This window comes from Pipra filicauda, unplaced genomic scaffold (genome assembly GCF_003945595.2).
Source record: "Pipra filicauda isolate LSUMZ 115617 unplaced genomic scaffold, ASM394559v2 scaffold200_size1382263_pilon, whole genome shotgun sequence".
NCBI lineage: Eukaryota > Metazoa > Chordata > Aves > Passeriformes > Pipridae > Pipra > Pipra filicauda.
This window is the reverse complement of record NW_024104311.1, coordinates 534,080-554,928: the sequence shown is the minus strand read 5'-3', so window position 1 is coordinate 554,928 and position 20,849 is coordinate 534,080. Positions and strand designations below refer to the sequence as shown.

Here is a 20,849-nt window from a genome sequence, read left to right as displayed (position 1 = left end):
GCGGACTACGTTCCCCAGCAGGCCGTGCGCGCCCCACCGCGGGCAGCAGAGGCGGTGCGGGCCGCGGTGCGCGCTGGGGCGGGGAGTCCTCGCTGTGCCGTGTCGTAGCGGCCCGCGCGGGAGGCGGCGCTCTGACCTGGCGGGTTCGCCCGGGCCGTGTCCCGCCGCTCCCGCCGCCGGCCCTGCTCGCCGGGAAGATGGCTGCCGTCCGCAGGGCCCGCAGGGACTCCCGCTGCGTGGTGCGCTTCTCCGACCGAGAACTCTGCTAAGGGCCCCCCGCGGGCAGGGAGGACACACGGACCGAGCGGGGGGGCAGGGCCCCCGGGACGGGACAGCGCCGCCCGAGCGTCGGCAGCATGGTGAGCGGGCCCGGGCGGCGGGGGCTCGGCCGCCGTGCAGGGGCGGCCGGGCGGGACCGGGACTCGGAGGGTGTGCCCAGGAGCGGCCCCCTGGGACGAGCCGCTGCCAGGCAGCCCTGCCTTGCCCTGCCCGCCCGCGGGCACCGAGTGATGCCTGTGGGAAGCGTGCCGTGATCCCACCCCGCCACAGGGAGACACGGCCGCCTCCTGCAGAGGATACTGGGGTGGTGAGTGGGGCTGCTCGGTTCGAGAGCGACAGAGCAGCCAAGGAACACCCTTGGAACACCCTCCCCTAGGAACACCCAACAAATCACTGTATCATTACAGAAAGCGTGCCCTACCTTTTCCTCCTGTCAAAAATCTGGTGGCACGCAGTCACTCTGTAATTTAAAGGGCTCTGTCGGCCAGGCACTCCAGTTATCTAAGTTTGTCATTTAACGTATCAGAAATACTGCTTGGTTCAGTATTGCTTTTTTGACTGCATCTCAATATGGATTCAAGTATCCATGATGAGAACTCGATTATTTAAAGTTAAACTATTTATATCACACAGGGGCGCTTAAAACGGCTCACCACTACGATTAAAACTCTTATTTTTAAACTCAGTGTTGCTTCTAACACGTTGTCAGAAAAATGGAGCCTCTTTCTCATTTTTTTTATAAAACCAAGCAGAATGTTAGCTGATGGTCACTTTGTCGTACCTGCTCCTCCCTGAGTTCTGTTCAGTTTACACATAGCCCTGTTCAGCTGGTGACACTCAGCTTCAAACTGTTTCTGATCTTGGCTTTTTTTATTTTGCTAAAACAGAGATCAGAACTATTAAAGGACCTGATATGACAGATGGTTTAGTAAGAGGTTGTTGTACTCTGAGGAAATCAGCATGCAATTACTGATTGCAAAACAAAACTAAACTGTGCAGATAAACTAGTTTTGCATTTGGTAAATGATTTCTAAAGCTTTGCAAGCAAATCAGTGTCGAATCTACTCAGCTGACTTCTTTTTTTACAGGTCGCAGTCTTAATTCAGGTGTTTACTTTTGACATGTTGACCTTTTGGTGGCTTGACAGCCACATGAAACAGCCACACGAAACAGTGACTTTCTATCAGGATAAAGTCACTGTTTCATGTAACAGCTGACTTGTAGCAGGAGTGAGGTCAGCAGCAGAAAGATGAACAGTCTGGATTAATCTACTAAGTAACAGTTACAGTACAGTGTTCTGTGAGTTTTAGAAACTATAACTATAACTTAAGTATTGTCAGAGTAGGGACAAGGAGCCAATTTTTACACATTACAATGTGCTTTAGGTGTTGATCTCATGATCTGCCTCCTACTGAAGGTCCTTGCTTCAGCTTGTCCTAGCAAAACCTTAGGGTTTCAGCGGATCAAATAAATAGTGGAAGGGTTGTTAATAGAGATCAGATTTACAGTCCAGTTAAGTGTGCAGTAGCAATGTGAATTAATTGCTTTACTGGTAAATTTAGAGGGGTGGCCATTTAGGCTGCTACTGCTGAGAGAAGACAGACCTTTGATATGGGAGACTTCAGATCACACATGAATGCAATATAGAGGAGGTAATGACAAAAGTAAAAGCTTTAGTTGTAATCAACTTCATGATGTTTTTTGACAGCTTTTAGACTGTAGGCTAGGTCTTCATAGAATTTTTGTTTGAATTGAGGTTTAGGTTTTAAAGAGCATCAAATGACATTTTGGATGCAGTTGGTCCAGAACCACATCTGACTGAGAGTCAGATGTGAAGAAGTAGGGCAGTTGAACAGAGATAATGGGAGGAAAATCAAGAGTTTAACAGATTTCATAGTGAAACGTATGAACATGAGGTAAACTTCTTAAGTAATTTTAACTGTTACTCTGAAATTAGTTTGTTTACAGACTCCATGAGTTAAAGGTTTTAGTGGGCGTGCCTTTATGCATAAGCAGATAGCGTGTTGATTTAGTTTGGAAATTGCTAGTTTCTGCATTTTGCAGATAAAACCAGGCTTATTCTGCCCAGACTTGAAAGCTGATTGAACATAATTCAGCTGCAAACCAGAAGCCTTGCACTCTGCGGAGGCAGAATCAGGCCTTATTTCTGTCAGCCCAGTGCCCTGGTAACGTACTTACAGACATCCGTTTCAGTGTTAGCTCATCCCTGGGCTATCTCTGCTTGCCCAACATAGACGGATTTCCTGGATGCTAAAATAATGTGGTAGGACTGCTGTAACTCGTAGGACATTAACTGCCTGCAATTCAATTCTGGAATCAAAGCCCATGAAAATTGCAAGTTATTTACTCCTTACTAGATTTAATGCTGCTAGTGCTTTGGAGTGTTCTGGCTCACTTGTTTACTGGGAAATTAAAAATGTACAGCCTTAGAGTGAGAATGTAGAAACAGATCCAATGTCTGTTTAACCGACCAACCCTGTCTGCATTATCAATTGTAAACGATAAATTAACGAGACATCAGTTAGTTTTACAGATGAGAATCCAGTAAGTTTGTGGTTGTTAGGGAAACTGAAGGCAATGGTACACCTGAGCTTTAGGGAGGTGCTTGTCACCAAGACAAAGAGATTAAATGTTGCCTTCCCATCAAGTTTGCCAATATCCTGTAGTTTGATCAAAACTTCTAGATGGTATAAAAAATTTTATAAATTTTCAGAATACAAGAATGCTTTGATTTCTGCACTTTGATTGTGCAGGAGATAGAGATTTCTTTTCGAGAGCTCAGTAGAATCTCACTGACAGAATGTCACTTTGAAGTCTGAGCACTATCTACAATAGAAAGGAGTGGGAAATAAAACTTCTGTAAGTAGTTGTGATAATGTCAGATTTGCCTTCTTGTAATCTCACTTTGCATTATGTACTTCCAGAACTATAGATGTGAATTTCAGTGCAGAATGGTAGAAAAACTGGTTTGCTTCAGCTGCAGGAAGAACCTTAAACAAAAGTCTTAGTCGAGTTTTTTGGTTTTTTTTTCCCTACTGACATTTTGCTGCTGTTGTCATTGTAGTGGCTTGTCACTGTACCCAGAATTAGTTTTCCTTTGTTTTAGTAAATATTACATAAATCTTAGTTAATGAGAATTCATTTGCATCTTTTAAGTTTTCCTCTTAAACTGATTGTCTTAACTCCCTGTGTAGAGCCCTGTTCAGTCAAAGGTCTTATTTAAGGTCTTATTTGTTTAACCTGTCTCACAGCAGAAGTGTAAATAAAACCAGCTGCCAAGCTCTCACGCTAGTTTTTTATTTTATTTTCCAGTACCTTTCTTGTTTAGTTTCACGTGTGTATTTTGAGATTGCCCATATTGTCCCATAGTTTTCATGAAGTATCTGTTGTTACTCAAAGCACTGGTCTTTTGTGCTTTTGTAAATATTAAACAAATTAAAACTACTGCTTTTCTTTAAAGTGAGAAGATAGTGATTAAATTTTAATTTCTTGTATGAAGCACCTACTGTTTAATACTGAAGCTTTGGTTCTATGCTTTGACATAGACACTGGCTGTATTTATTCAGGTATGATGCCAGTGTACTGATGCATGGAAGCCTTCAAGTGATACATAAGTAATCTGTGTTGGATTAAGGTGTTTAAAATGCAAACCTTACCTTCATGGAATTAATAGGGAAGTGCAATCAATACTAGTAGTTTTAAAATCAAGTTTTACCATCAAAAGGGGAGTATGCTAATTTTTTGTTTTTAACGTGTGACCATGACAGTTGAGCTCTGTGAATGTGCTGTAGGGATTTACGCAGATTCTATAATCACGTTTGACTGCTCTCTACTAGGCAGAAGCTGAAGAAGATTGTCACACTGATTTGGTGAGAACCGATGACAATGACAGATCTGGTGAAGCAAATCTTCAGGTATGTCTCTCATGCTAACGTTTTTTACAAACATAGTACTGCTGTTACTTCATCACTTATCCTCATTTATACCACAGATTTGTTGATCTGAAAAATGCCTAATCTGTCTGTCCCTCCAAAAGTGAGATAGATAAATTTTGCATTGTGTTCCAAGCGTCAAGTTCAGTCTTCAGTTATCCGTGTGGATGAAAAGAAAGTTTGTGACAGATTGGGAATTTCTTTGAAGAACTATAGAAATTGGACAGCAGTTTGTGTATGGATGAAATTCCAGTTTGTCACTCTCTCCTGGCCCAGAAAGCTGATAAAAGCAGTCTAATAGAAAAGTGCATTCTCTTACAATACTAGATTTCTGTGTAGTTGCTCCGCAGAAGTCGTGATGATTGTAGGAGATATATAAAATGTAACTTAAAAGATGCTAAAAAAAGTGCACGACAAGAATTATAACTTGTCTTTTTTTTTCCTCAAAATATAGTCCTTTTTAAAAGAGAAAGGAGTAAGGTCTTATTTGTATACTGTATAAATGACCACCTTAATTATTAAGCTTAGTATGCTTGTATACAGAAAATTGGGTTTTCTACATTTTAGTTTCAAGAGCTAATTGATTTCTTGCTTAAGATAATTCTGCACAAACAAGAACAAACACCGTGTCTAGAAAGAACGCTTTTCTATAGAATCTAAGGTCGTAACAATAGTACTAACAACCACTTCTTGAAATACCAACGCTTTTCTTCTGAGGTGAACAGTCCAGAAAAAAGCACTTGTGTTATTGAATGAGACTGAACAAGTACTTGTGCACTTGTTTTAATTCACTGTGAAACAATTGCTAACTCTCTTTGTCAGAATTCACTGAAGCCATCTAAGACTTGGAAATGTAAAGCATAATTTTGAAATTCTTTTTTGTGTTTGTACTTTATAATTTCTCTTCAGAATATATACTGTCTGAATATGTGATACTAAGTCATAGTTAATCGTGTTTTTTAGGCAGAGCTCCAGATGTTCAGGGCTCAGTGGATGTTTGAGCTTGCCCCAGGTGTGAGTTCTAGTGGGTTGGAACCTCTGCCATGCAGAGCATCTTCAAGAGGACCTGGAGTAAAGTCTGTAGATGCCAGAGGGAAACAGGAGATAGCAAAAGAGGAAAAGGTACGGAAAAATAGATGTATAATTCTGAGATTTTATTTGTGTGTAACTGTTGCAGTGTAACTATCCTAAAAGCTAATGCTGCATTAAACCTAGTGGAACAACAGAGGTCATTACCCTGTTGTCTCCATACAAATGTCTTCCATAATCCTACACTGTTTTTTCTTGTTTTTATATTTGGCTTTGTGTCACCTTAACAGTCTGCTTTCTGAAAGACTGCAGATAAGGGATGAGCAGCTGGAATGTGGATAGTTTGTTGATTGTGAATTTCAGTTATGGCTTATAGCACGTGAATATGTCTTCTTATGGAACTATTTTATCTCCTTCATAGGGTACAGTAGATAAGATCAAAAATAATTCTAAGTCAAGGGACATTGCACTTGTATTTATAAGGAATTTAAGAAATGTTCTGTGTAATTTACTGTGCAGGCAAAAGAACTTTTCCTGAAGGCAGTGGAAGAAGAACGAAATGGGGCTCTTTACGAAGGTAACACAGAAGTTTACAATGAACACCCTTGTTATAGAGGAATCTAACACCGTCTGATTTATGTGCAAGTCTGCATGATGCCAGTGAATTTAAACTACAGGCTAATAGCAATATGAGAGCTCAGTTATTCAGATAAACAAGCAAACATGCTTTAAAAGGAACCATCATATCGCAGTTCTAAAGTTGAGGTGACGCTAAAGTGAAATCAAGGAAAGAATTTCTAGCTTTCAGACAAAACAACAGTATCTTGAAATCTTGCAATTTAATGAAGCCCTGGATTGCTTCTTCATATAGAATGCTTCTTTATGTGACTTCTGTAAGGTAAAATTAACATAATAATTAATCAAAGCAATTATACTGTATTATAAGTTCACAGCTTTTGTATTCCACTGTGAACAGAACTACTTAATCCATGGAATTCTTTGTTGTTTGGTTGTGGGGTTATTTATGGGGTTTTTTTGAGGAGGATATGATGGTTTTTTGGTTTGGTTGGTTGGTTCATTTTATTTCATGGGGTTTTTTTTTTTGTTTGAGTTTTTTTGATGACTACAACATGTTAAGATAGCTCCTTTAAGAATTCCTAAAGTGAGTGTTTAAATCTGGTAGTCTTATGAGGCTTGCCATAAATATTTAAGGTGCTTAGCTTGCTTGCCCTCTTGCTATCAGCACTAGTAAAAATGGAAACTCAAAGTTTTCTTTTTCATATTTAGTTTTCAGAATATATAGAATAAGAAGCTTACCCAACTGCCAAGGCCTGTAGGTCAGTAGTAGAGATACCAGTTTTCTATTTCTTTCCTGTGAAAAAGAAAAACAGAACTTAACTTGCCATCCTGCTCATCCACTGCAGGTTTTGGCCACTGTGTTTAAAGTGCAGGTGCAAAAAAAGTTAAGATATGCAAGTCTGAGAGTACTCTGGAAGCTCCTGAACTCAGCCACCTGCTGAATACAAAATTTTCTCTCCACCATGGGAGATTTCCTCCTCTTGCAAGGGGATTCTGATTGTTGTTTTATATCTCAAATAAACAGAGAGAAATATGAGTCCTCTGTAGGTAATAACATGAGTTGTCTCAGTTTCTAATTTATTACATGTTTTTACAGGGAAAAATTACATTAGGCAAATGTATGTTGAGTGTGGGATTAAATGCACAGTAAAAAAGTACGTCAGAACTAGAAATCATGCAGTAGATTGTGAAGGTTCTTTCTGAGTGAATTAAAAAAAAAGTGAGGAAAGCAGTCTATTTAAGCATTGTGTATATAAAATAAAAGCTATAGCTTCATCAACTTGAGTGCACTCCTTGTATGTTAAACACAGTGGAAGAGAAGTATCAGAGTGGCATTCACAAGGTGTTCCAGGCATCTGGATTGCATGAGTATGAATCCATCTTTCTCAATTGAATTAGATTTGAGATTTAAAGAAGCTAAACTGAACTGTTTCTACACATATGTCTACATGAGACCTTAGAGACATGGTCCTATGCCAGACACAGATATATTACCGAGCATGTGTTGGGACATCTGTTTTCAGACCAGACTTTTATTTGCTGACCTGGCCCAGGTCACCAGAATCCTAGTTGCATTTCAGCCCACTTCTGAAATCTGCTGATAACTGACATTTGTGAGACAGTTATGTGCAGCAGCTTATTCTTGCTTAAGTACAGTCCAGGTCGTGTCTGCAAGATTAAATGCTAAAGTTGAGACTGATCTCTCTTTAGCTGGCTGCTGGTATTCCTCATCCTCAGCAGCCAAAGGATACTACTTGTCAGTCACTGGTCCTGACATGAACTCAAGGAAATAGGAACACTTACTAACCCCAACCTCAGGTTTCTTAGACTCCTTAGACAAATTTTGAGCTTCACACTCGCTGATATTTTATTTGAGTTTTGGTTTTTAAGAGTCAAAACTGTGGAAGAATTGCCCTCTGATCTTGGTATCACAATGTGGGAATACAAAGAGACATATAAATACATGATCTTAATACTGGTATTAAAACATATTGAATGTGTGTGCAGCAAATTCATTCAAATTAAGAAGGATTCACAGAGTTGACTCAGAAGAAAGACGTACTGCAGCTTAAATAAGTTTGTTGCCACAGGGTAATTTTCCTGAACCTCTTTCTCTACTCAGTTTTGTAGGATCTTTGGAATGTTAAAGGCAGAATTACTTTCTCTGTGTGCAGGAATAGTGTGCAAAACCCAATCTGTCAGTTTTTCCTTCACACCCCATAGTCGTGTGGCAAGGCTACTTTCCTCGCCCTCAGCATTTTCAGTGGCTTGCTTCTGTGCCTTCTTTAGTTCCAAGGGGTTTGCCATAGGGAAGTTGACTTGTTTTGCATTAGTTGTTGAAGTTTTAAAATTACAACAATATTTTATTGATCTTTCTCATGTATGTAATGCTGTATGTGTCTGAATGCCTGTACTATACCGGGAACATCATGTACCTGCATAATTTTTCTCTTTCATGTTCCTCATGGTCACTTACAAATATACTGCCTAAAATCTTTATGGTATGTTGAGAAAGCTTTGTCAGTGCTGGGCAACAAACAACATCAGGACTTTGTAACATTTTAATGTAAAATTTTGTACTCCATAGTTGAATTTGTAGTAAAGTAAATTTGTAAAAGCTGAAGCACACCTGAGATAGCTGTTTATTCTGAAAAAGTATATGTCATTTTTAGTTTTGAAAATAGGTGCTTAATGTTTCTCTCTTCTGTATTTAATTTAAACCTAAACAGTTTAGACTAAGATTTCTCAGACAAAGGCATTTTCCACCTTTTTAGTGCTTTTATCTGAAGCCATCTCTCTGAAAACAATCTTCTGATAAGCTAATATGGGCATCAGATATGTTTAAACATCAAACCTTTATTTCCAGCCATCAAGTTTTATCGTCTAGCCATGCAGCTTGTACCTGATATAGAGTTTAAGATCACCTATACACGGTCCCCAGATGGTGATGGAGTTGGAAAGAGGTGGTAAGTATCAAAATTTACTAATCAAGTGCATAGGAGTATTGAAACATGATACTTTGTTTCTGAAGCATATCAGTAATCTACTCTGATATGCAGTTTTAAGCCTCTTAATATCTGGAAAACTTACCTCCTCTCAGTTGAATGGACTGCTTCACAGAAAGTTAACAGATGCATTAGTCCAAGGAAGACTTTTCTACATTGTCCTTCAAAGACAGTAACGGGCTTGTTTGGAACTAGTTAATTTCAGGTGAAAGGATTACAAATAGTTATTTTGTTACTTAAAAAAGGAAAAAAAATCAATCACTTTATTTTGATTTTTGATTTTCAGATTTAGGATCATCTACAGCGTTGTAGATGGCAAAAAGATTAATCAGTGAAAGCTTCGTACTATGGAGTAAGCATCTTAATAAAGCAAGGGAATTATTCACTGTTCTTGTGCTGACTTAACTAAATGAGAGCGTTTTCAATAAGTAAAGCAATACATTTAGAAGCGCAGAGACAATAATCTGAGTAGTCTAGTCTTTCACCATTACAGGAATCAGAATACCCCTAGCCTCAATACACTGGATGTATAGTGTCTTAAAGTTGGCCTAAATTGAGTCCAAGACTTGTGTTTTGCAGGCAGAATTCAGGTTAGCACCAAACCCCCTGTTATAGCTCACAAGAAGACAAGCTTATGGAACAGAGCTTCCCAATTCATTGCTCTCTCAGCAGCCATGGATGCTGCTGATAGCTACAAGAAATCAAGAGTTTTAAAATGGAGAATAAAAAAGGAAAGTACAACCATATCCCTGTGATATTACTAGTTCAGTCTTGTTGCCCTAGGGCAATACAGCTCCAGTGCAGCAGTTGACTCAATACAAAAGAGTGGAAGATGAGCCAAGTGCTTTATTTACATCTCTTTCTTTAGTTTCTGAATGGGCTGCTAGCATGAAATCCTTGCTGTGCATTTGTGTGCTAGGCAAACTACTGGATGATACGCTACAGTAATGTAAAAATCTTGGTTTTCTTAGGATTATTTTCTTACTTCAGAAAATGCTCTATTCTCTGCTCTATTAAGACTCTGTCACACCAAAGTTGGAAGGAGTGTTGATCTGCTGGAGGGTAGGAGGGATATACAGAGGGAGCTGGATCTACAGAGGGAGCTGGACAGTCTGGATCAGTGGGCTGAGGCCAGTTGTATGAGGTTCAACAAGGTGAAGTGCCGGGTCCTGCACTTGGATCATAACAACCCTGGGCAGCACTACAGGCTGGGGGCAGGGTGGCTGGAAAGCTGCCTGGCGGAAGAGGACCTGGGGGTGCTGATGGACAGCCATCTGAACGTGAGCCAGCAGTGTGTCCAGGTGGCCAGGAAGGCCAATGGCATCCTGGCCTGTATCAAAAATAGTGTGACCAGCAGGACCAGGGCAGTGATCATCCCTCTGTACTTTGCACTGCTGAGGCCACACCTTGAGTACTTTGTCTAGTTCTGGGCCCCTCACTACAAGAAAGACACTGAGGCGCTGGAGCGTGTCCAGAGAAGGGCACTGAGACTGATGAAGGGTCTGGAGCACAAGTCTTGTGAGGTGTGGCTGAGGGAGCTGGAGAAAAGGAGGCTCAAGGGAGACCTTATTGCTCTTTACCTGAAAGGAGGTTGTAGCAAGGTGGGGGTTGGTCTCTTCTCCCAAATAATAAGCAATAGGACAGGAAGAAATGGCTTTGGGGTGTACCAGGGGAGGTTTAGATTGGATGTTAGGGAAATTCTGTGTCTTCACAGAAAGGGTTGTCAAACACTGGAACAGGCTGCTCAGGGAACTGTTTGAGTCACCGTCCTTGAAGGTATTTAAAAGATGTGTAGATGTGGCACTTAGGGCCATGGTTTAATGCTGGACTTGGCAGTGTAGGCTTAATGATTGGACTCAGTGATCTTAGAGGTCCTTTCCAACCTAAATGATGCTATGAATTTTTATTCAGTTTTTTAAATGTTGCTGAATTGTTCCCAGCACTACGTGACAGTGAGGGAAAACCAACCAGTACTCTCAACTGTTGTTTAAAAGCAGTATTTGTAGAGAAGATGTGTTTTTTCAAGAGATTCTAGTTGTGGTGGTTTGGCTTTCTGAAGGACTGTTGTAGGTGTTTCATATGAACCTGATGAGAAAAAACATTGCACAATTACATTTGAAAAAACAATCTACAGTGCAGCTTGTACGTACTGGGACCGACCATCATATTCATCCAAGTAAAGGAAGGTATGTTCAGTGCAACATCTTGCTGTAGCCTTAGTTATGACAGGCCCAAACATAATTGTGTTCTCTGTGATACTTTAAAACCCATTGATAGGTCTGCTAGTTCCTTGCTTATATTCTCAGCTCATTCTGTTAAGCTTGTTTAAAGTAGAATTGAATAGTATTTAAAAGTGACTGGAAGATGTGTACCAAGTCAGGGGAAAGTAAGTATTTTGTGATGAGGTCAAGGAGTTTGTGTAGTTTGCGGTTATTTGGTGCAAGCAAGCACGCAGCTATTAAAGGATATTGTGACATACAACTTAAATTTAGATTTTTTTTTTTAATGTGGTAATGTTCTTTTATCACTTAGTAGTCCTTCAGGTTTACTGATGAGTAGCAAGCTTATTGTTTCTGTTCTGCTATCTTGTTCTGGCTCCTGAAATTTATGATGTCTACCTGTTTACAGAATAGGTAAAAATGTAGTTTTCCTTCATTTTTGTTCAATAAACCCACTGAAGATCACTCTTCAGTGAATAAAGCAAGAGTAAAAAATAATCCTGAGTTGTTTTCAATATCTGACATTGTGACAAGGATTACAAAATAGAGCTTTTCATTAATGACACTTTATCTCCTGCATATGCCATATCTTAGACAAAGTGAAAATGACATTTGTCTTTTCATGGGGTCAAGAAATTCTTCAGTGACACCAACAAAAAAAGTGAACCGTGAACTCTCAAATGCAGAAAGAAACTGGGATGGGAATTAAATGAAAAAAAACCAGTTGTTATTGTCAGAGGGATTCCAACAAAGTATAAATGAATTTGATAATATTGCAGTAGTCATTTTATCATATGATGAAATGAGATGAGATTGCTTTAAAAACATACAGGAAACAACTCTATTGAATGAGGGTGAAGCAATGGATTGATGCCAAGATGAGGACATCTGTTGGTGTATTTTGTCCAATATCACAGTATTGGCATTCCCCCTTTTCTAGTATTGAGGATAACAAAGAGGATGACAAAATGGCTGATCTTCTGTCGGATTTCCAGCAGCAGTTAACTCTTCAGGAATCTTCAGTCAAACTTTGTCAGCCTGAGGTTGATGTCAGCCAGACCCATATCTCAGGTATGATTTAAAATACACTGTAAGAGTTCAGAGGCAGAATTTATAGAGATGTTTCACTCTATTAAAACATATGTCTTCTTCATTCAAAAGTCACCTTTAAAGAAATTCACACAGTATCTCTTTTTTTAATTTTATAGTTGGATATAAAGGAAAAAAAGGTCATCAACTAGCTAAACAGATCTTATTCTCATTTTTCCCTGTAGTACTACTACTGAGTAGAAGGTTCAGGATCAGAGTCATACTGTAATGTAGCAACTGGTAGGAACAGTCTTGCTGAAGTAAGCAAATTCCAGTTTTCTTTCCAGTTTTTTTAGTTTGGTTTGCAAATATTTATTACAATTTTTAAGTAAGAGACAATTGTTCTGTGAAGAATATGCATCTTTGCATTTCCTGTTTTTATCTGATTTTTGCAACAAATATGTTTTCAAGTTCAGCAAGACTATATAAAAAAACTAGAAAGTCTTTTGAAGGTTAATGATTTTCAGTGCTCCAGTTCTAGGACAGTTATCCTGAGATTTCCTTATGAGATCTAAATTGTAGAGAATGTATATAAGCTATGAACTCTCTTAAAAACAGATGCCTTTAAAGCATGTGTATTTTGCATCCTGAATTGTCAGTTGCTCTTGGAAATCTTGGTCTAATCTCCTCTGTTCTGGTTAAGGAAAGAAAATAAAATGAAGCAAGGTGTTCATGGACATCACTGTAGTACAATAGTCACAGACCTCAGCAGCCCAAGGAAAAATTAGGCAGTACAAAGCAATGTATTTGGCTGAATTGATATCCTGTGTCCCATATTTTTATTGACAGGACAGGATCAGACCTCTGCTATGTAACTGACATGCTGAATATATTTACTTCCCCTCCCCGGACAATTTTTTATAGCTGTTTTTTTTTTCTTTCTACAAGTAAAGCTTAGGACCAAGGTCGCATTCTTCACCAGAAATACTATAATATTTTTCCCTTAGGATGTGCTCAGTATCTGATGCAAAGTGTCTTAACAACCTCTAGTTTACTAGAAACTTAGAAACATGGATGCTAAGACAGATAATCAAAGGTGTGGATATTTGTAGTCCATACCAATGTTTTATCTAATCATCTTACCATAATGCAGTTTCAGTTCTTGATTTTTGTTCCTTTGTTATGTGACTTCTTTCTAATGTAAAGTGACTAAAGATATTTTTTTTTGTTCTGTGGCATCTGGCTACAATGTGAAAAATTAGGATTTTTTTATGGAAAGTAAAAGCCAAACCTGGAATTACAGATAACTTATTGATGTACAGGTTGCCATCTAACAAGGATTCCTTTTCTCTTTGCAGCCTTGCCTTTGGAAGTACTTATGTACATTTTCCGATGGGTGGTTTCAAGTGACCTGGATCTAAGATCATTGGAGCAATTATCTCTTGTTTGTCGTGGATTTTACATTTGTGCCAGGTATTGCAGATAATGTATCTAGAGTGAAGCTTCTCCTTGCGCCAAGTATGTCCTGCTTTTCCTTCCCGTGGACATTTTCATGTTATACTCCTCACAGTGCTAATCAGCTTTTGAATACACCACTAAATAGTATGTTAGATAGATGACTTCACTGCAAATAAAAAATGCAGCAGAAAGTCTTACTTGCTCTACCTTGTTTGTACGTTAGAGTTGCAGGTCTCCAAAGTATGGTCTGTTGTGTTGTCATCCTCATATGGCCACACAGGGAAGTGCCAGGTTGCTGCAATATTGTGGTTCTGCACTTGGCTGAAAATGGCATTGTGTTCTTGAATTTCACTGGAAAGAGGAAATGGCTTTCAAATACTCCAGGATTAAGTAAATTAGTCAATGATTTTAAATTATGAGCTATTCTCGTTGAAGAAAGTTTCTTTCAGTTGCATCCAAACTAAATTATAGAGTGTGTTACTTTGATATATGAAAGCTAAACAAGATTTATAGGGAAGTTATGGGGTTTGTATTTTTCTCATTTTCACTAGAGATCCTGAAATCTGGCATCAAGTCTGTTTGAAAATATGGGGCAGGAGCTGCAATAAACTTGTTCCATATGCCTCCTGGAGGGAGATGTTTTTGGAGAGGCCTCGTGTTCGATTTGATGGTAAGCTGTACTTTTGGAAATAGTTGTAACTGTGTATGTAACTGTGACAGAAGCAATTAGTTGAGTTTTGATGCCTAAAGGAGCTGAGGAAAAAAACCTCCAAAGCAATTTAATTGGAGATGAGATAAGAAAAGGATTTAATTTGGTTACAAGACGCGCGCCCACTCTGTCTCAGATGTTACAATTTTATAAGACTCTCCATCCAGTCATTGATTTTATCCACCCCCTGACCTTTGCCCTGATCCACCCCTGATCCGCCCTTTGGGAATTGGGACTGGGGTCTTTTTGAGACCACCTCTTCATCAGTCTTCATCTTCTTCAGAGCACAAAGGGCACATGTTCACCCAGTTTTTGACTGTACTTTTGTGGTTTAGGCCAAAGTACAAGTGTTCTCTAAACAGAATAGGCCTACCTTGATAAGAGTAAACGTTTCTGATGGAATTCAGGGGATATTGATATGGGGAATTGGGGTAAAAGGCTTGGAGAATGTGTGTAGTTTCTATGCTAAGGGTAAGGGAATAAATGCTGCTGCTTCTAAATCTACTTCTACTATATAACTACTTGTAAAACTTATAAAAATTAGAAAAATCAAAAAACAGATGGACCTTAAGGCATCAGTTTGATGCTTATGACGTCATTAGACCTAAGCTGAATTTATTTGTGCATTTGAATTTGTAGAATATCTGCAAAGAGAAAGGAAAGGTGCGATGGATGATAACAAGAACTTTCATGTATTTAAGTAACAAAAGTACACTCAAAATTTTTAGATTATTGGTATTTTATCTTAAATATTCTATGTTCTTAATTTTTCTTCATATACTTATATCTTCCTTTTCTCTAGGTGTCTATGTCAGCAAGACAAAATACATACGTCAAGGAGAACAATCTCTTGATGGTTTCTATAGAGCATGGCACCAAGTGGAATATTACAGGTAGAGCTGTTGTACAATGAGTGAGTGAAATGTTTCTCTCTTAAGTTCTTTATATCCAGGCCTTGATATCACAGACTCTAATAATTCTGTAAAACTGAATGGAACTGCTACAGTGTGTAAAGCTGTGTGTATTTTTTGACAATAGGTTTTAAGAAATAGGATTTAGTATTAGAATAGAAATTACAGAAGTAGAAATGAGCTTAGAAACACATTTCATCCTCAGTTATCCCATGTCATGTGGATAAAGCTTAAACAGTAACAACAGTAGTATTCTGCTATAGATTTCTTTCCCCAAACCACTTCTGCTTTACATTTCTGATGTAATACATGACACAGTTCAGGCTGGAAACTGTTCATAGAAATCATTGAATCTCATAGCAATTGCTACAGTCTCACAAACATCAGCACAGTATCTGAGTAGTGTAAAAATTGATCAGATCACAGAACCTGAAAAAGTCCATATGACATTGTCCATTCTGTACTGGTACCGTAACTAGGATTGTGTTGCATTGGTCTCAGTTGATGCTAGGAATGGAGAAACTTAATTGAGGTTAGTTTTGGAGAAACTTAATTGAGGTTAGTTTTGATGCTAGGATAGCTGCCTTGCTTTGATGGAGGTGAAGAAACTTCTGAACTTCTCCTCTCTTTCACAACTCTTCATAACTTGATCTTTTAATCTTCAAAACTCTCTTTTGATTTCTGAGGTGGTGGATTCTCCGTCCCTGGAGGTTTTTAAGATGAGACTTGATGTGGCACTTAGTGCCATGGTCTAGTAACCACGGTGGTAGTGGATCAAGGGTTGGACTTGATGATCTCAAAGGTCTTTTCCAACCTGGCTGATTCTATGATTCTACGATCTCTTTTTCTGTTATATGTGAAGAAATGTGTTTTTGAGTGCTCTTACCAGTTAAGGTAACATCCAGTGAATTTAAAAGCAAACAAACAAACAAAACCAATAGCAAAATGATATGTTTTCTAGATTTGTATTGTGTAATTATATTTTTACAGGTATTTGAGATTCTTTCCAGATGGTCAAGTTATGATGCTAACAACTCCTGAAGATCCTCAATCTATAGTTCCTCGCTTACGGACTAAAAACACAAGGTTATTGAGATAAAGTATTTGGTTCTACAATTTTTGTTTTACTTTACCTAGCAATTTCTATTTACTTTTGTCTCAGATTCCATATTCTGACTTAGCAAAATGAGTAAAAATACGTCATTTATGTTGTGTTATAGAACTACAGGAGTCTTTCTGCTGTGCCTTTTGCAACCAGTCGTGCCTATCTTGTATTGGCCTTTTTAGCCACCAAAGCGCTTGCAACAAACGTGGGTAGAGCCCTTCCCAAATCTTCATTCACAAAGAACTACAAAAAATGTTGATATTTATGCAAAGCTATCTTTCTTTCTAGTGGCCTGATATTGTCATTAGATTCCCTTTGTGGGTTATGTGATTTTAAATTTTTAAGGGAAGTAGATGGAAGTATACATGCTATTAACTTGGTGGTTTTAGAATTCCTTTAAAGACACTGTATTGTTACTGACTGCTTTTTCACACTTCCTTGACCAAAGGGAAGTGAAGATTTTGATGGGATATGAGTAAGTTATTGCTTCTTGATGTTTGCACATAAAAACGTAGAAAATCATTTGCAACTTCAGAACAGATTTGAGCTGTTCACCAGAAATCTGAAAATACTTAGCAGTAGGCCAGATAGAACCAACTAACTTATCTTTACTGTCCTGTTTAGGAAAATTAGAAGCAACTTCACAAAATGTTTTCATCATTTAGTATCATTGGTGAGCCTGGCACTTTACTAAATGGAAATAAGAAATAGTTTCCTTAATTATGATATGCAGTCAGTCTTTATTTCATTGCTGATATTTGTATTATAAGTACTTCACTTTTGAGACACAGGATATTTTTATGTCCTTGACATTATTGTCCTTTTAACCTTCCAGAACGGATGCAATCTTGCTTGGTCATTATCGCCTTTCCCAGGAAACAGACAATCAAACCAAAGTATTTGCTGTAATAATGAAGAAAAAGGAAGAGGTAGGTAAAAAAATAGAGTAGAGGAGAAATAGGTGAATGAGGGGGCTTTTTAATAAGTTTTTTCTCAGACTGAATATTTTACAGGACCCAAAGATTTGCATTACACCAAAACATTAAATATTACTTTGATTTTTTAAATTGTTTAAAAATAAAATGTAAATAAGCATGGTGATATCTCTCATATTTTTTCCCCCAAATCTGTGATCTTCTATTCAGGTAAATAGATACCATGTTCATATTTGAACAACGGTTCTTCCCCCTTAGGCTTAATTGCCATGTGTGGTGCTATTAGGTGTCAACATTGTTAACAGAAAGGAAGGATGAAGGAGGTCATTTTTTGAGATCAGGTTTGACTGTGTGCAGTCAGATTCCACAGCGTTAAATAAAACTAGATAAGCAGTACTTGTTAATTGAATTCTGAATGATTTGGTCAACTCATTTACATCACAAAATTTTCTAATTACTAAAGTGCCTGTCAAGAGAAATTTGTGAGGAGGTAGAAGTGTTACAATGTATTTGCACTTTCCGGGTGGCATCTTCCATGCTTGCATTGCTTTCTGTGAAAACTTCTTCCATCATTAACATCTACTTTATGTATTTTCAAGGAATACCAGTACTTAGTTTTGAGAGTTTAACAATCTGGCCTCGCAGGTATTCAGACCTCAGGATAAATAGTTGCACGGTGTTCTTTGTAGGTCATGAAACTTCTTATTTCTCTATACAGAAACCAGTTGACTACCACAAATACAGGTATTTCCGCCGGGTTCCTGCTCAAGAAACAGATCACAGTTTTCATGTAGGACTACAGTTGTGCTCCAGTGGGCGCCAGACGTTCAACAAACTTGTGTGGATACATCATTCTTGTCACATAACCTACAGGTGAGTAAATGGAGAACAAGAGCCAAGAAGGATACTTATGTGTAGAAATACATGTGATCTTAATTTGTTCAGTACTAAGTAGAGAAGATGTAAAGATGCTGAGACTCAAGCAGCTTTAACCAAATGTCCTGAAACAGTAGCTGGTCCAGATTTAATATGTCATAATGAACTCTTACATTAAGAAATCTCAAGATTTTAGTAACCTGGTCTAATGATAATGGGAAGTTTCCTAATTAGTAGTACTGCAGTATTTTAGCCTTTTAAAAGATTTATGCACAGTTGATTTCAGAACTGCATCAGGGTTGAATGACTTAGTGTGTGTGCTACTGAAGCTCCACACTGAAGGGATGTGTTTCCACTGTGGATATGCAATCTAGAGATGTCTGCACTCATCATGTGAGAACTGTAACGTTTGCAAACTATAGAATTCAGCAGTGCAGAGCATGGGCTTGTGACCAGCTGTTCTTATCACTAACCAGGCAAGAGCCATGACCACTGCTCTTGCACCTGATGCTCTGAACTGCTGGCAAGTTGGCTCTCCAGATGTTTGACGTTGGGTGGATTTAGGCCTTGTCTTCCAATGTTCTTAATCTCTATACTCAGTATTTTTATAGGGACATAGCTCAGCTGTTGAGCTGTGAGAATATAAAATCTACTGCTGGTAGTTGGAAGTATAGGTAACTTCCTTAAACAGAAAAATTGTTTTTACAAAAACCAATGTTGTCTTACCTAATCTATGAAGAAGTGGCAATATCATAGAAATTCTTTTCAGCATGAAGTTTCTGTACTCTCAGGTTCTGCTCTATCTCTCAGTATGGTGGTGCCCTTTTGAAACTAGTTTGAAACTAGAATAAAGATGAGTATAAAACAGAGCTAAGAGGAGGTATGCTTGTCACTGATGTTCAGAAATACTTGAGTTCCTTTTCTTTAAAGTTTTGTAAACATGCAAGTTTTACTGTCACTTTGTATTCAAATTCAGGGTTCTAAGTGAAACAAATGAAAGGGGATTTTTTTACTTCAGTATTGATATGACTTGAGTGTCATCCTGCATCGTTTCAAGTGTTGGAGCTAATAATAAGAGTGGAAAGGGAAAGTGGTTTCTTTGATATGAAAGTAGAAGTGAATTCTATATAATGTGATTCAACCAACATTCAAATGCTTTCAGAACAAGGCAGTACAAAAGGCACTTCATTCCATCTCTAGTTTGGTGCACACACTGTACCGTGGAACACAGTTGCATTATTGAGGGACTTAAACAACAACTAGTGTCTGATTTAACTTCTAAAATGCTCTTTGCAGATCGACTGGTGAGACAGCTGTTACTACTTTCGACATTGACAAAATGTACACCCCTTTGTTCTTTGCACGAGTGAAGAGTTTTACTGCATTTTCAGAAAAGCCGCTCTAAGGAACACCTTCTCCTCTCACAACTTCTGCATGAGTAAAAGGTTGTAGCTAATAAGCACTTAAGTTATAAATGTGTATATATTTGGAACATTTTAAAATTCTGGGTAATTTTATGAAGGCAGTTTGTTCTATTTGATTATGAATGGCAGGGATTTTGTTTTCAGATCAAACTTAGGAGTATTAAACACCTTTTATTTGTGAGAAGAATTTGATAACAAAGTTCTGTTTTGTTGTGTTGGTTTGGGGTTTTTTTAAACAGATTTTATAAATCAATCTGCTTAAAATGTGAGTCTTCTTCTGTCTAGATATTTGATTTGTTCAAAAGGAATCATAGGAAAATCTCACTGTCCATGGGACAGTGTGTATGGTCTCTGGTGAAGGCTTGAAATGTGAAGGGGAGAAAGTTGTCATCTGTTAAACTGCGTGACTTAAAAGAACTTCAAATAAATGTTTTCTTTAAATTAAACTTCTTTTGTTTGCCTTTAAGATCTGGCATTTTGTCAACACCAACCTTAAAGAAAATCAGACAAGAGAAAGCAAGCATGAGGTATAAAATTTATCTGCAGAGGTACATCCCCACCAATGCAGTGGTGTCAGTTGGTTATGAATGTAATTTGGTCTTGGTAGAAGTTCAGTGGAGCCTGCCTTCTCCGCGGGATGTGTGTGGAGGGGAGAGGGATATGGGCAGTGAGTTGTTCCCTTGTACTGTAGGATGATTTTGCAGGTATGCGGCCCTGCTCGGAAGTGTCACAGTGCAAGGGTGAAATGCTGGTGCATCTGGTCAGGTTTGAATGCACAGGTAAGCAGGGCTCACTTGGACGTGACTGTGATGTGTTATAACCCTTCATCTAACCTCGCTACAGATGCTGTAAACCCTTTGAGCATTTGTTGTACTAAGATAAATTTTGAGGCTGCTGTAGATGTTCAAGTGCTGTGTACTGCTAATCATGAAGTGAACCTTGAAGTTTGGGGCAGGTGCTGTATGCTGCTTCTGCATATATTGCTTGGGGGTGTAGTGCAGACATTGTAATGCTGCTTATTATGTGTGTATCTTGGATTCTGGAAGAACTGAAGCTTTTTAGTGTACTTTTTTTTAAGCCATTTTGCATAATTTACTTTTGATCATCTTGTTTCAAAATACTGACCTGGACTTGAGGACTAAAATGTGAAAGCTGTGGAAAGAACTATACTTGTTCTATAATTAATAAAGTGTATCTTTGCAAGGAGCTACGTGATTAAAAATACATCAATAAATCATGATTTTGAACATGCAGTCCTACTGGCAATTTCTTATTTTCCCAAGAAATCATTATTTTTGTATGGTTAATGGCGATTAGTTAGGAGCTACCGTGCATAAA

The 20,849-nt window shown here is 38.4% G+C and overlaps 1 protein-coding gene across 1 annotated transcript; it reads left to right on the top strand.

Moving 5' to 3' along the window:
• The first annotated feature begins 39 nt into the window (after positions 1–39).
• FBXO9 (F-box protein 9) lies at positions 40–20,764 on the top strand. Its single transcript, XM_027725543.2, has 13 exons — positions 40–359; positions 4,137–4,214; positions 5,196–5,354; positions 5,781–5,838; positions 8,707–8,806; positions 12,005–12,135; positions 13,452–13,566; positions 14,103–14,221; positions 15,063–15,153; positions 16,162–16,257; positions 17,112–17,205; positions 17,930–18,084; positions 19,384–20,764. Exons 1-13 carry the CDS (start codon positions 357–359, stop codon positions 19,490–19,492), a joined length of 1,308 nt encoding a protein of 435 aa, XP_027581344.1. The 5' UTR covers positions 40–356; the 3' UTR covers positions 19,493–20,764.
• Positions 20,765–20,849: the final 85 nt, after the last annotated feature.